Source organism: Acytostelium subglobosum (assembly GCF_000787575.1).
Source record: "Acytostelium subglobosum LB1 DNA, scaffold: scaffold4, whole genome shotgun sequence".
Lineage (NCBI taxonomy): Eukaryota > Evosea > Eumycetozoa > Acytosteliales > Acytosteliaceae > Acytostelium > Acytostelium subglobosum.
The window spans coordinates 736,607-752,550 of record NW_012236528.1 but is presented as its reverse complement, the minus strand read 5'-3'; the positions used below and the strand labels follow the sequence as shown (position 1 = coordinate 752,550).

The 15,944-nt window shown below is 49.5% G+C and overlaps 2 protein-coding genes across 2 annotated transcripts; one reads left to right on the top strand and one right to left on the bottom strand.

The window, feature by feature from the left end:
* Positions 1 to 1,623: 1,623 nt before the first annotated feature.
* On the top strand, positions 1,624 to 10,219 carry SAMD00019534_024630 (hypothetical protein; the record flags this gene model as incomplete). The annotated part of the gene is made up of 3 exons (XM_012901761.1): positions 1,624 to 2,937; positions 3,026 to 3,612; positions 3,697 to 10,219. 3 exons carry the CDS (start codon positions 1,624 to 1,626, stop codon positions 10,217 to 10,219), a joined length of 8,424 nt encoding a protein of 2,807 aa, XP_012757215.1.
* A 2,522-nt stretch (positions 10,220 to 12,741) lies between these two features.
* On the bottom strand, positions 12,742 to 15,936 carry SAMD00019534_024620 (hypothetical protein; the record flags this gene model as incomplete). Its single annotated transcript, XM_012901760.1, has 1 exon — positions 12,742 to 15,936. A coding segment is annotated over one exon (3,195 nt), but the record flags the coding sequence as incomplete, so codon positions are not given.
* Positions 15,937 to 15,944: the final 8 nt, after the last annotated feature.

The following is a 15,944-nucleotide window of genomic DNA, read 5'->3' as shown; positions in this document are numbered from 1 at the left end:
ATTCATTCTTTGTTGTATCCTAGTTTGTTTACAAATAATATATGTTCTCTGTGTCTCTCTCTCTCATTCATACAATAGGTTAGTTGGTAAGTAATAACAATGGAGGTATGAATGAAAAGTCCGATAATCTATCGGATGGTATCGAAGAACACAAGTATTGGGGAAGTATAGAGGAATGTGGAAGGTAGTAGGAGTAGTAGAATAAGATTTGTCAATCAATCATTCACAAGAACAACAAACAATGGTGGGATCAGTGTGATGCCAATCCCAGCATGGGATACAAGGCTTACATTCATCTTCAGCGCTCCAATGGCGCGTGGTGGTCAATTGTTGACTTGGGTGTGTGACTACCCTCGTGTAATCTCGTTATTCCGACTGAAGCGAACGAAACATCAACAAAGTTGCTTGCTGATCATCTGGTGATTGTACAATCAATCATCAACAAACCTACAAACAAACAACTATTTGAGTCCCATCAGTCACTCGGTAATGGAAGGTGCCCCGTGCCCGCTCCACAAAGTAGGGAACCAGACAGCATAAGTCGACTCACTTTTCTTTGACGTCGTCTCAATGTTACTTAGTAGGATGGAGCTTCTTTGCACTGCCTGGCACTGAAGAGCAAGTCTCCTGTGCCAACAACTCAAGACTTACTTCCAATCCATTACGTTGACGGCGGCGGCGGATGGATGTTTGGGATTCCCATCATCACACGACTGAAGGTGGTGGGAGTTGCTGCAACCTTGGGACTGTGCTTTGGGAAATGCACCTTGGCATGTACCCTTCCCACAGACACACACTCACGGAAGACACCTACCATCTCTAGCAAAGCCCACGCCTCCCCGCATAGGTCCAGCGCCCGTGTGTGATGGGCTCGAGTGTACCCCAAAACACACACACGAGTCGTTTGGGAACCTCCATCACATCCATTCCCATTTTTAAAGTATTTTGCAAGGATATTTTGCACGATGATGTATGTGTATCCAGGACCACTGTTGTATAACTTCATCGATTGATTGGATGCCTATATACTTCCAAGCTTATAAGCATTCAATTACTCCAATCCAACAAAGTAATTGTATACATTAATTACAACACTTATTCAATTAGAAATTATTATAATTATTTATTTCTAAAATAATAACCAAGAGTGATCAATCAATCAATCAACAAGCCAACTTGGTTTTTTCAACACTCAACAATCAACTCCAATCAATCATACTTGCTATTTATTTATACATAATAGCCAGTATCAACAACAACAACCAAGTCCAATATACACTCGGTCGTAGTTCTTCCTCCTTTTTCCAACCTCCAAAACTTCAAATATTATCCTGGATAATTATCGAGGTAAATATCATGATCAATGATGATGTTCAAGATCCCAGGGGGTTGGCCCACCTTGCTTGGAACCCATTCGTCTAATATCTAACATCTTTGATACCATCCCATCCCATCTCACATAGTTTAATTACCTTCGTACTTTCTTACGTACCAACAACCACCTGACCTTATAATAATAATAATAATATTATTTATAATTATTATATATACAACAACATTAACAATCAGTTAATAATAATATATACACATAATAATATATACAACAATCAATCATTCTAAACAATGTCATCAACTGCACCTGAAACTCCATCAGATCAAGATATTGCCGTTATTGGTATTGGTTTGAGATTCCCAGGAGGGTCCACCAATCCAAACGAGTTCTGGAGCGACATGGTCAACCGTTTCGACGGTATCTCCAAGACGGCCGACACGAGATGGTCACAGTCCTTCCACGACCAGGACTTCATCTCCAACGAGTTTGGTGGCTACATCAGCGAAGAGGAATGGAAGCGCTTCGATCCTCTGTTCTTTGGTGTGCTGCCAAAGGAGGCCATCCATCTGGACCCACAGCAGCGTGTCCTTATGACCATCCTCTGGGAGGCCCTGGAGGACGCCCAAATACAGCCAGCCAAGTTGCGTGGCTCTGACACTGGAGTGTTCATCGGTTTGATGAACCTCGACTACCAGAAGCAAGGCTTCAGAGAGATCACAGACATGTCGCCATACCTGTTGACTGGAAACGGTAACTCGTTCATCTCCAATCGTCTGTCCTTTGCCTTTGACTTCCGTGGCCCATCAATGACCCTCGACACTGCTTGCTCATCATCACTCAACGCCGTCTACCTGGGAGTGCAAGCCATCCAGTCTGGCGACTGTGAGATGGCCGTCGTTGGAGGTGTCAACGCACTCTACGACCCAACAATCTCGATTGCCTTCACCAACTTTGGAATGTTGTCACACAAGGGCAAGTGCCGCAGTTTCGACGCCTCTGCCGACGGTTTCGTCCGTGCTGAGGGTGCCGGTCTCTGTATTCTCAAGCGTCACAGCGCCGCCGTCCGCGATGGCGACCGCATCTACTGTGTCATCAAGGGAGGCAGCTCAAACGTCGATGGCTACAACAAGAAGAACACAATCACTGCACCATCCATGCACGCCCAGGCCGAGAACATCGATCTGGCACTCAACCGCGCACAGCTCAAGCCAGAGGACATCTACTACATCGAGTCCCATGGCACTGGTACCCCAGTCGGTGACCCCATTGAGGTCGAGGCTCTGTCCTTGGTCTTTGCCGACAACCACACCAACGAGAACCCACTCCGAATCGGTTCCGTCAAGTCCAACATGGGTCATTTGGAGTCAGCCGCCGGTATCGCATCGCTTATCAAGGTTGCTCTGATGTTGAAGCACCGCCAGCTCGTGCCAAACATTCACTTTGAGCGCGTCAACCCCAAGATCAAGTTGGACGAGTGGCACGTCAAGGTCGTCACCGACCAAGAGGACTTCCCAGAGGACAAGGTTGTTCGCATGGGTGTAAATAGCTTTGGTTTGTCTGGTTCCAACTGTCACATTATTTGTGAGGAGGTTAAGTCCAACTTAGTATGTATCCAATCATGTGGCTCAATCAACTGCTCACGTGTTGCACAGTCTCTAACACTCAATCATTCATTCAATTAATCAATAATAGGTTAACAACCAGATTGCTGCAGCTCCAAAGAAGGAGTACTTGGTGCCAGTGTCTGCCAACTCCAAGGTGTCCTTGGACAAGTACATAAGCACTGTTGCCGAGAACGTCGAGCAATACAAGTCAACAATTAAGTTTGAGGACTTTGCCCGTCACCAGATCCAAGCCAGATCACACTTGTACGCCATCAGAAAGGTGGTCGTCGCCAGCGACTGGGAGGACTTTGTCTCCCAGAAGACCACCTACTCGACCAACTCGACCCAGTCCTCCAACATTGCCGCTCTTGGCAACGCTCAGAACACCCCAATCGTCTTTGTCTTCTGTGGTCAAGGTCCACAATGGAAGGGCATGGGCAAGGTGCTCTACGAGACCGAGCCAGTCTTCAAGAATGCCGTCGACCGTTGTGACGCTCTGATGGCCTCGCACTTTGGTTACTCCATCCTTCAGTCACTCAACGACTTGGCCTCAGAGAGCTCGCCAGAGATCCACGAGCCCAAGCTTGCTCAGCCATCCGTCTTCCTGATCCAAGTTGGTCTGGTTGCTCTCTACGAGCACTGGAACATCAAGCCAACCATCGTCGTTGGTCACAGGTATGTGTTCATCATGCAATCTATCAACTCGACAACATAACATTAACACTCAATCATACTCTTCTTCTTTTTACCATACTATAGCTTTGGTGAGGTCACTGCTGCACTCTGCGCCAACATCCTCAGCCTTGAGACTGCTGCCAAGATCGTGTACCACCGCAGCACTCTGCAGAACTTGACCATTGGAAGCGGTAGAATGCTGTCCATTGGTATTGGCGGCGATCAGTACATCAGGGACTACGCCAGCGCCTACCCAACACTCGAGATCGCCTGTTACAACTCATCCGACTCGATCGTCATCACTGGTGATGAGCCAACTCTCAAGGCTGCCGCCGACAAGATGAAGGAGGCCGGTATCTTCACCGCCTTCCTCACTACCCCATGCTCGTTCCATTCGTCGCACCAGGAGAAGATCAAGCAGCAGGTGTTCGACTCGCCCCTCAAGGACCTCGAGTACTCATCAGGCCCATTGCTTCCATTCTTCTCCACCATCCACGGTGGATTGTTGCGCAACAAGGAGGAGTACAACGTCCAGTACATTTACGACAACCTTCGCCAGCCAGTCGAGTTCACCAAGGCCATCGCCAACATCTTCTCGTACATTGGTGAGCAGAAGATGGGAACCTCGCCAGTCTTCCTCGAGATTGCCCCACATCCAACTCTTGCCTTCTACATCAAGAAGTTGACTCCAGCCCCATCCGACGAGATCACCTTCACCCCATTGGTCCTGTCACCACTGCACAAGAAGAAGCACGACACTGAGGCCATGCAGTCGACCTTGGCTGCCATCTACAACCACGGCATCAACATCAACTTTGCCTCGCAATTGATCGACTCCAACACCAACCTCGCCTGGAAGGAGCTCACTCACATCCTGCCACGCTACCAGTGGGACACTGAGGAGTACTGGTTCGAGCCATTGGTCAGCCAGAAGATCAGATTGGAGGGACCCGCCACTAACATCCTCGGCCATCGCCAGAACACTGGTGGTCAGCTCTACCAGACTGTGATCGACGTCAAGCTCGCCGCCTTCAACTACCTCAAGGGCCACAAGATCAAGGGCAAGTACCTGTTCCCAGGCTCCGGCTACATTGACAACATCTGCAACATCTTCAAGGGCCAGGACTTTGACATCCACAACCTCGAGTTCAACATTCCCTTCTTCTTGACTGATGGCGTGCAGCACCACCTGCAGTCCAACGTGATCGCCAACTCCAAGAACGAGTACAAGGTTGAGTTCAACTTCAAGGAGAACCACAACACCGACAAGTGGGTCAAGTCTGCTCACGGTCGTGTCTCCACCTACACTCCATTGCCAGCCGACCAGATACCCAAGGTCGACATCGCAGCCCTGCGCGCCCAGTGCAACTTGGCCACTCTCTCCAAGAACGAGGTCTACACCAAGCTGCAGACCCTCGGTCTACCATACGGCCCAACCTTCCAGCGCATCCAGTCCTTCTCCTTTGGTGTTGGCTGCTCGTTTGCCACCCTCGAGATGACTCCAACCGTCTCTGCCTTTGACAATGGCAGCTTCTTCAACGCTTCCATCTTGGACTGTGCCCTGCACGCCCTGTTGGCCCTCATGGACGGCCCACAAGAGATTGTGTTCGAGCGTTTGGAGCACTTCAAGGTGTTCTCCTCCAACCTGCCAGTCACCCGCCCAGAGAAGGTCTACCTGTTCTCCAAGGTCATCAAGGAGGCCGGTAACACATCGCAGGGTTCCGTTGCCATCTACGCTGAGGATGGATCAGTCTTGGCCACCTTTGGCAAGATCGTCTCCAACTCCTTGATCAAGGTCAAGAGAACCACTGTCGTCAAGCACCCATCCAAGGAGCTGTACACCTCTGTCTGGGGACCAAAGGAGTCCTTCACCGTTGCCCCAGCAGTCACAGCTGTTGATGTTGCCTCCGCCTCTGACTACGTCACACCAACTTGCGTCTCGACCTTTGCTCACCCAGCCAAGGCAACCGTCCGCCCATGGAGAATGGTCGACTTATTCAATGGCGATATCCAGCAGACTGTCCACACTCTTGAGGTGCTCAGCAAGTTGAACAACTCCACCATTGTCGAGTACACCATTGTGTGCACTGCCGAGAAGAAGGAGACTCTGAAGGTTGACCTCAGCAAGTACGCCAGCGACACTCTGTTGCTTAGATTCCGCACTACCCTCTCGCTTGAGAAGTGCTTGGTCGAGCAAGGACTTTTGGTCTCCAGCTACGATATCATCATCACCAACTTTGCCCTGGCCGCATCCTCTGTGCCAGCTTCTCAGATCGTTGCTAACCTCACCAGTGTCTTGGCACCAGGAGGTCGCCTTGTCCTCCGCGAGGCTCCACAGTCATCGATCGTCTTTGATGCCCAGACTACCGTTGCCTTCGAGAACAACTTCACTGCTGCTGACCTCACCCAGCTCGTCCAGCAGGCTGGTCTTACCCACGCCACCACCGTCGCCTCCAGCGCCCTCACTCAGGCTGTCGTTGTCGTCGCCCAGAAGCCATTGATTGAGGCTCTCCCAACTGTCTCTGCCATCGACAAGATCGCCTTTGTCGTCTCTGGTAACGCTCATGAGGAGTACTTCATCCAGCAAGGCCTGCTCAATGCCAACAAGATCGAGATCTTCCAGTCGGCGAGCCTCCTCGACGAGGCCGCCGCCAGCCAGCAGCAGAAGTTTGTCGACTTTGTCTGCGACGGAAGCAACACCTACGTGTACTTCCTCGCCGGTCTTGACGCCCTCACCACCTCCAACTACCAGGTGCGCACAATGGAGTTTGTCAAGCTCAACCAGTTGCTGCTCAAGAACCAGGCTACCAACGCCAAGATCGTTCTCCTGACTGCCAACGCCCAGCGCGAGTCTGTCAACTACCTCAACACATCACTAGTCGGTATCTTCCGTTACTTCCTCGAGTTCCAGACTGTGCTCAACACCGTTGCCATCGACATTGACACCACTGGTGCCGCCGCCACCAAGCTCGCCTTCTTGGCCAAGCTCACCAACACCGCCCAGCTCGGTGACAAGGAGTTCTTGATCCGCGACAACCAGGTCCTCGTCCAGAGATACCTGCGCGAGCCAGCCGCACTCGACTCACCATCGTCCTACGAGAATGACTCCGCCAAGTTGGTGTGCAAGCTCAACTCCAACCTGTCCTACGTGTTCCACCCACGCGACACTCTCGCTCCAGAGCAGGTCGAGATTCAGGTTCGCGCCACCGGTATCAACTACAAGGACAACCTGTTCTACCGTGGTCTGTTGCCCCAGGAGATCTTCAGCAAGGGTGACATCTACAACCCACCCTTCGGTCTCGAGTGCGCTGGTATCATCTCCCGCGTTGGCAGTGCCGTCAGCCGATTCAATGTCGGCGATGAGGTCGTTGGTTTTGCCAGCCACTCATTCTCCTCGCACGTGCTCACTCACCAGGACCGCGTGGTCATCAAGCCCAAGAGCATCTCGTTCGCTCAGGCTGCCTCGATCCCAGTCGTCTACGCCACCGCCTACTACGCCATCTTCCACGTTGGTCGCTTCATGCCCGGCAAGGACTCCATCCTGGTGCACTCATCGACCGGAGGTGTTGGTCTTGCCGCACTCAACCTCCTCAAGTGGAAGAAGCACACTGGACCAGTGTTCGCCACATTCGGAGGCTCCAAGGACAAGCGCCAGTTCCTCGAGGACACCTACGGCTCGCTGATCACCAGCATCATCAGCACTGCCCACAACTCTGTCGCTGGCGGCTTCCCCGACCAGATCCGTCAGTTTGAGCAGACCAAGGAGGGTGTCGACATGATCCTCAACACCCTGTCTGGTGACTTCCTCAAGCCCAACTTTGACGCCCTCTCCCAGATCGGTCGCATCATGGATCTCTCGGTCACCCAGATGATGGACAATGACAACATCGACATTGAGGTGTTCAAGTACCACGTCGGCTACCAGACCATCGATCTCGAGCGTGCCATCGCCTACAGTCCAAAGATTGTCAATGGTATCCTGCGCGAGGTGTTTGCCGCCATCGACGCCGGCGAGCTCAGCCCAATCCCCGTCGAGACCTTCCCAGTGCGCGACACCAAGAAGGCCATCGAGTACATTAACGAGCGTAAGCACATTGGAAAGATCGTTGTGGACTTTGCCGACTTTGAGAAGGACGTCCTCACCCCAATGCTCCAGGAGATCGCCGAGAAGAAGGCTGTCAGCATCGTCAAGCCAAACTACGCTCTCAACGGACTTGACTCGACCCTGCTGGTCACCGGTCAGACTGGTATTGCCGTGTTCATCCTTCGCTGGATCCTCGAGCACGCACCATCCACCCTCAAGGACATAGTCGTTCTCTCGCGTTCAGCCCTCAAGTGGGAGCTCCAGCTGCTCATCAACCAGACCAAGGCTGCTGGCAGCCACGTCAGGATCCACTACCGCTCTGTTGACGTCTCCAACTATGACAACCTCAAGGAGACCGTGTCAGCCCTCTACCAGGCTGAGCCCACTCTCGGCCCAGTCAAGTCCATGATCCACTTTGCAACGATCTACGACTACTGTGAGGTGGACAACATCACCCAGCGTACTATCACCGCAACCCACGACCCCAAGGCTGTTGGTGCCATCAACCTCCACCAGCTTGGCCTGCAGCTCGGCTGGACCTACAACCACTTTGTCCTGTTCTCCTCGATTGTGTCTGTCCTCGGATCGACCAACCAGGCCTCCTACACCTCGGCCAACTTTGTCCTCGACGGTCTGGCCCACTTCAGACGCTCACAGGGTCTTGCCGCCACCGCAGTCAACTGGGGTGCACTCGACGCTGGTGGAGAGGTCGCCAAGGACAAGTCCGTGTCCCAGTTCCTCCAGAGCCGCGGCATCAACCTCGTGTCCCTGTCCAAGATTCTTGGTGGTCTCAACGGTATCTTCAACGGCGAGAAGGCTGAGACTCAGGTCATGCTGAGCAACTACAGCTACAAGTCATTGTTTGAGTACTGCCCACAGATCAAGATCAAGATGGAGCATCTTGCCGAGGACTCTGACCTCGAGAGGAAGCAGGCATCGGCCAGCTCCTCGACCGGTGGCAACAGCATCTCTGATCGCGTCGTCGCCCAGATCTCTGAGCTTCTGTCCATCCACCCATCCAAGCTTAACTACGACACCCGTCTCAAGGACTATGGTATTGACTCGCTGCTCACCGTGCAGTTGAAGAACTGGATCGACCAGGAGTTCCAGAAGAACCTGTTCACTCATCTCCAGCTCTCTTCCAACTCGATCAACTCAATCATCCAGAAGATCACTGCCAAGACCCCAACTGCCGCCGCCGCAACTGCCACCACTGCCACTGGCACAGCCAACAAGGAGGTCGCCACCTCTACCTCCAAGCCAGGCACCAAGCCACTTGAGTTCTGGAAGCAAGAGAGTGTTCTCGACGCTGACATCACCCCAGCTGCCACCCTCAAGCCAGTCGTCCCAATAATCCAGGGCGCTGCTGTTAACGTCTTCTTGACCGGTGTCACTGGATACCTCGGTATCTACTTGCTCTCAGACTACCTGACCCAGGCCAACGTCAAGACCATCTACTGTCTGGTTCGTGCCAAGAACTCCATTGAGGAGGCCAAGCAGACCCTCTTCAACAAGCTCAACCAGTACAAGCTTAGCTTTGACCCAGCCGTGTTTGAGCAGCGTGTCGTCCTCGTCCTCGGTGACCTGTCCAAGCCACTCTTTGGCCTGTCCGCCGCCGAGTTTGAGCAGTTGGCCAACAATGTCGATGTGATCATCAGCAATGGTGCCAACGTCAACTTCATCGAGTTCTACGATGAGATCCGTCTCACAAACATCAACGGTACCAAGGACATCATCCGTCTTGCCACCGCCGGCCACACACTCAAGCGCATCGTCCACGTCTCATCCATCTCTGTCTTCTTCAACGACTCACGTAACGAGGCCATCACTGAGGATGTCTACCCATCGCTCAACCACATCAACGACATGAACGGTTACATCCAGTCCAAGGTCATCACAGAGTACTTGATCAGGGAGGCCGCCGCCCGTGGCATCCCAGCCATGATCGTCCGTGTTGGACCAATCTTTGGAGACTCCCGCACTGGTATCGACAATGAGAACGACATCCTCGGACTCGTGGTCAAGTCAATCTTTGAGCTCAAGAGCTACCCAACCTTCAACCAGCAGCTGGGCGAGGGCAACATCAACACATCACCAATCGACTGGGTGTCACGCGCCTTTGTCGGCCTCACCCTGCATGATGCCTACTGGACCGCCAACAACACCAGCCGCACTCCAACCGTCTACCATCTCATCAACCAGGATGAGAAGCGTCAGATGAAGAACCTGACCGACATCTGTAACATTATCAACGAGCAGTACCCACTCACTGTGGACGCCGACTTCCTCCAATGGAAGGAGAAGCTGATGACCTCTGGCAGCACACCTTGCAAGAAGATCCGTGGATTCTTCCGCACTGCCACCTCATTCCCACTCTTCCACATTGGCTTTGGCGACTGCAACCGTACCATGGCACACCTTGCCGCTCTTGGCATCCCACCATGTGAGATCAACACTCAGACCATCATCAAGAACATAGAGTACTACCAATCAATCTCAAAGGCTGTTTTGGCTGATTCATAATCCAATACATATATATAATTAATAAATAAATATAATAATAAGTTTTAATCAAACATTCAAATTAATATATGTGGGGTTGGGAGTAAGGAATAGTTCCAGGATGATCAATATTCCAGTGATGTATGTTACAAAGTGCGCATTCTTATATGTTTATATATTATATATATTTGATTGATTGGTCCAAGGGATCATCGCCACCTAGACGCAACGATAAGTATAAGGATAATGATACCAATGAATGATGTGATTGAGAATATAATGAGCATCATCAGTCCAGTAAATAGATGTTTGAACTTGTTGATGGTGATATCACTTGGTTTGTTCTTGTGATGATAACAAGTGATGCTGGAGGTTGCATCACAACGTCGTTGTGCGCCTTGTCTGGTATCGCTGGCCAACTCCTCATTCTCATCCACTTCGTTCGATGTGTAGTTCTGACCATTGTACTCGAGCAAGAATGAGAACTGGCATTTGTAGCATGTGTACTTTAATCGCATTGTTGTACCGCTGCCACCCAGTAAGCCTTCTGGTTGTTTGATATTTCCTGCGGGTGGCTCATCTTGGCCACACTCTGATTGTACTACACTGCATCCTGTGACCATACATCTTGCCCACACTTGATTGGACTCTTGTTGATGATAGACGAATGCACCTGCTATGAGTGCACCCAATGACAAGACAATAAATACACTGAATAGTATAATAACAGTCTTTCTACGTGACATCCTGTTGTTGATTGATAGTATGTTTGTATGATTGTTTGATTGGTGGATTGAGAGATAGATTTTTTTAGTGATCGTTGTCCGACAGGTCAAGGCCTGCAAACAAGTCCCAAACACTTGTTTTTTTCACTGAATTATAATTATCCATCGATTTTTTGATGGAATTGTTGGGCGATTATTCTTGTTCCTCTGTATTCTTTAAAAGATTTATAACTTCAAGATACAAGAAGTTAAATGTTTTATTAAACTAGTCTAGAAATTTATCTTAGTCATAAACTATTATTGATGAGTTTGAAAGGAATTATTCATTGTTGGCATATCCATTGAATTGTATTTAGCTGTTGAATTATCCGAGTTTTCTAATTCATATTGATCCACTTTGGGTTTAGGTTTCACAAACCAATTCAAACAACCTATGAATACTAAGATGAATAGAATTGTTGATGATAGAGTTCCAAAAAGAATAGTTAAAATCATTCCTGGTACACTAGTAAATTTGTAACGGTCTAGAGTTATTGTACTTGGATCCTCTGTAATATAATAACATGTTGTCGAAGTTAATAGTTTACAATATTCTTTCGGATGAGGGGTAACGACACAACATTCATAACCTGTGTAATTAGTTCCTCCTTTTTCAAGAGAATATTGAAACTATTATTTGTTGTGGATATTAATATAATATTAAATCTTTTAAATAATTATTTTTCTACTTACATTAATGGAACATGTCTCAGCTATGCACTTAGTTATATTACATTCAGTAGTTGAAATTTTTGAATCACTTTTAACCAACAATGCGACTCCTATGAATAAAACAACTATTAATATACTCAAAATTATTGATATAACTAAAACAAATATATTTTCTCCTTTCATATTATTGTAATATAAACTAATTTATAAACAGATAGAATATCTTTTGTATATTAAGAATTTTGATTTGACTGGAGACTTATAAAGTACTGATCCCTTTATAGTGATTAGAAGATTAATTATTTTTTTATTTTATTTCTTTAACAATTTAAACCATAAAAGCAAATATAATTAATAATATTAATGATATGAATGATACTATTGAGAATACAATTACTAGGATCAGTCCAAGCTTCATGTGTTTGAGGTGGTCCAATGTGACAGTCTCTGGGTGTCTTCTTCGGTAAAAGCATTTGATTGATGTCTTCTTTTGGCACATCTCTTGGGCTGAAGTGGGACTTGTTGCCCAATCAGATTGATCAGTTTCAGTGTCAGTGTAATTCTTTCCTTCATACTCTATCTGAAAGGTAAAGTCACACATATAGCACTTGTAATATGAATGTACTTGTTTCCAAGATTTGAGTAAGATAGTTGGAGTGGGGAGATAGGTGTATGTTGGGGCTGCCTCATCAGAATGGCCACAGGTACTTTCCACAACGGTGAAGTTGGTAACCAAACATTGAGCAGTGACTTGTTGATTCTTTTCTCGACTAAAAAGAATTGCACCTGTTATCATGCTGCCCAATGACAACAAGGTGAATACCAATACAAAACAGAATACTACTTTTATACAAGCTGACATTATTATTATTATTTGTTTGTTGTTGTATATGATAGTTGACGGGTATAAATAAAAATTTCCACAAGGTCGTTGTCCAATAAAATATATATTTCCAAAGTCCATCCAGATTTGGTAATCTGATAAATATTGTTCCAAAGAAAAGTATTGAATTTAGCTTGAGAATGCAAGTCACCTCGCTATATCTTTGAACCTTATGGATAGGTTGTCATGGTGTCCTAGGACACAAAGTAGTGACTTTATTAATAGTATGGTAGAGTATCAGTGACAGTACAGAACTGACCCATTGGCCTATTGACAATGGTTGATGGTGGACAGTTGGCTGTGATGTGGTAGGTCAACTCAACGAACCATATGAATGGAATGTTGGTGTCGTAGACAATGGCTCCTCCACGACTGAACTCCTTTGGTGTTGGGTTCACAATCGAGAAGTCAACAATCTTGACGTACAAGTGTGTTTGGTCAAAGTAGTACTTGGTACCATCACCATTGAGCACCTGGTTCAAAGTGCTAACCTGGGTCACAGTGCGATTGAATGACTCCTCACGTGGATGAGTGGTGCTGATGTCAAAGGTGGTGCCGGCTGGGAATGACATGGCGTACATGATCCAATGACCGTAGGTGACCTGGAACACATTGATCTTGTGGTAGGTTGGCGATCCCTTGTTGAGGTTGAGGTACCATCCCATGTTGGAAACACCGGTGATTCCTGGGTTGCCAGCAACTGGCATCACACGTCTGTCGGTGATTCCATTGCCAAACAGGTAGAAGTTGCCGACCTTGTCTTCTGCGGGGTAGCCATCATACAAAGTCTCGTTGTAGTTGATCACTCCTTCGATGAGAACATCGAGTGCGGCCACCTCGATCTCTGGACGCTTGGGTGAGCAGACCCAGACACCCATGTTGTGTGGGTTGAACACACAGTTCTTGTCGTGGTTCCACCAGTTCTGATGCGAGCCAACCAGGGTCTTGTTGGGGTAGTTGAGAGTGGAGCTTCCGTCCCAGTCCATGTAGTTGAAGTAACGCGAGGAACCAGAGTCCACAACGTAGTGACCGAGGATCTGGCTGGGGTTGACGTTGGTGTAGGTGATGTTCCTGACTGCGCTGATACCTTGGGGCTTGTAGACATCAGAGTGAGTGAGCGACATGAAGACAACGTTATCCTCATCAATGTACTCTGCGGCTGGGTTGTGGATGTAGTTTCTAAAGTTGATGTTTGTCAACACGGTCTGGACGAGTGTGTCGTAGAACTCAAAGCCCTGGCGATGGTACTGTGGTCCTTGAGCGAATGGATTGCCAGACATGGCATTGACGATGGCATTGTTGAGCCATGCTTGACCAAAGAGTGATCCGGCGCGACCAATGTCATGAGCCTCATATTGGTCGACCTCAACGTAGGCGCCCCAGTGAGAGATGGCTTGGCCAGTTGTCAAGAAAGCCTTGGTGTTGTTGAAGCGTAGGTAGGTTACAATGTCGGTGCCATAGAAGTAGGTAACACGCTCATTACGGCCAGACAAGTAGAGCAATTGATTGTTGTTGTTCTCGTCTTCCCAGAGAGCGCCTCCAACATAGATACATGAGCCAAATGTCCAGAAGTAACCGGCAGAGTGAGCAGAGTTACCGTAGAACTTGATGAATGGACGCTCCTTGGGTACAATGTCAACGGTTCTGCTTGGGCCAATGGGCTTGACCAAGTTGGGCAAACTGAAACCGGCCCAACCTCCTGAGGCTGCATTGCCAACGAATGTGTTGTAGGCGTTGGTGATGTAGAATCCTCCAGCGGTCGAGTCGGCAGGTTGAGCGAGGTCTGCGCTGGCCTCAAAGTAGTCTCCACCTTGGCCGCCACCATTGGCTGGCGCGCCAATAGAGTGGACAAAGGCGGCAAAGTTGTACGAGACTGTGTTGTTCTCCTCAACTCCATCTTCAATGTAGTAGCAGTGTCCAGTGGCGTCGTAGGCAACGTTCCTCTCGACGGTAAGGTTGTTGGTGGCATGGATGGTGTAGCAACGGAAGAATGAGCTGATCACAGCACAGTCGGTGATGTAGGACTTCTTGACAGTCTTGGCAAAGTGGAAGTGGAAGGGGTAGCGACCAATGATGTTGCGCTGACCCATCCGGGTGCCGGCTACACCAGCGATCTGAGCCTCACCAGTGACCAAAACGTGGGCGCCAATGTCGCCAGTGGTGTCGGGCTGATGGGAGATGAGGTTGATGCGACGCGAGAGCAGACCTACCTCAACCTGGTACTCCGAGCCGGCATAATGGTAGAACTTGAGTGGAGTGGTGAACTGGAGAACACGGCCATTGATGGCGGCGATGGTCATAACCTCATTCTCGAGGGTGTACTCGTCCTCGATCCTGGAAGTGGTGATTACGACCTTTTGGCCGACCTCCCAGTTGACTGAGCTTTGGAGCGAGATGACAGAGTCGCCGGGGAAGGCGGTGGCGGCAAGACGTGTCCAGGTGGGTGTATATTGCTTTCCGTGCAAGCTGGCAAAGCCGCCAGTTGGAACGTAGATACCCTTGGAGCCGACATTGGTGCCCAGGGTGTTGTTCAAGGTCTTGGTGCCGTGGAAGATGAGTGTAATGTTGCCATTCATTCTGCAGGTTGGACTACCGACCCAGAGTTGACCGTTGACGACGATGTCCTTGACACGCATGGTGATGTTGGCATCACCAAAGATCAGCTGACTGGTGGCGGGAATGACGATCTTGGTGAAGACCACATTGGAATTGAGTGAGCATGAAGAGATCAGTACCTTGGAGTTGGCGGGCAGAGTGATGGTGTTGGCTGGGTGGGGCAGAACTGAGTTTGGCCATGTGGCGGGGTTGTGCCAGTGCTTGAGTCCGGTCTGCTGGTGTGGACATGTGGTGATGCTCTGGGGCACTGTGGTAGTTGGCTGAACTGGGAGGTTGGTCAACTCGTTGTATGATGGACGCAGGGGTGGGATGGTGATGGGGAGGGCGGGGAAGGCCAGCGATGAGGACTGGATGTAGAAGGTGTGCGAGGTAACTCTGGTTGGGTGAGACCAACGCAACAGCAGCACGGATGAGAAGAGGTCGACGCTGGGGGTGAACTTGTGGCTGAGGGCCATCCACTGGTTGGTCTGGCCAAGGTTGCCGAGGAATGTATGCTCATAGTAGGGGTAGGCAACGTCGTCTGGCATAAGGTAGCGATCGCCTGGTGCAACAGTCGTGTTGAACCATGGGTGCAGTTGGAGTGTAATGTTGGAGATGGTGTTGCCAAACTCTGGTGCTTGGCCCGAGAGGAAGGTGAAGTTGAACGTGTGCTCGACGCCGGCGCGCAGGACGGGGATCGGGTCACGCTCAACCAAGTAGATGTTGTCGGGGAACCAGTCGGGGTGTGGTGAACTTAATGGTGCCAGCGACATTGACGCCATTGGACGAGCCGGTGGCCAAGGCAAACGATCCTGTGTTACCATACTCACTG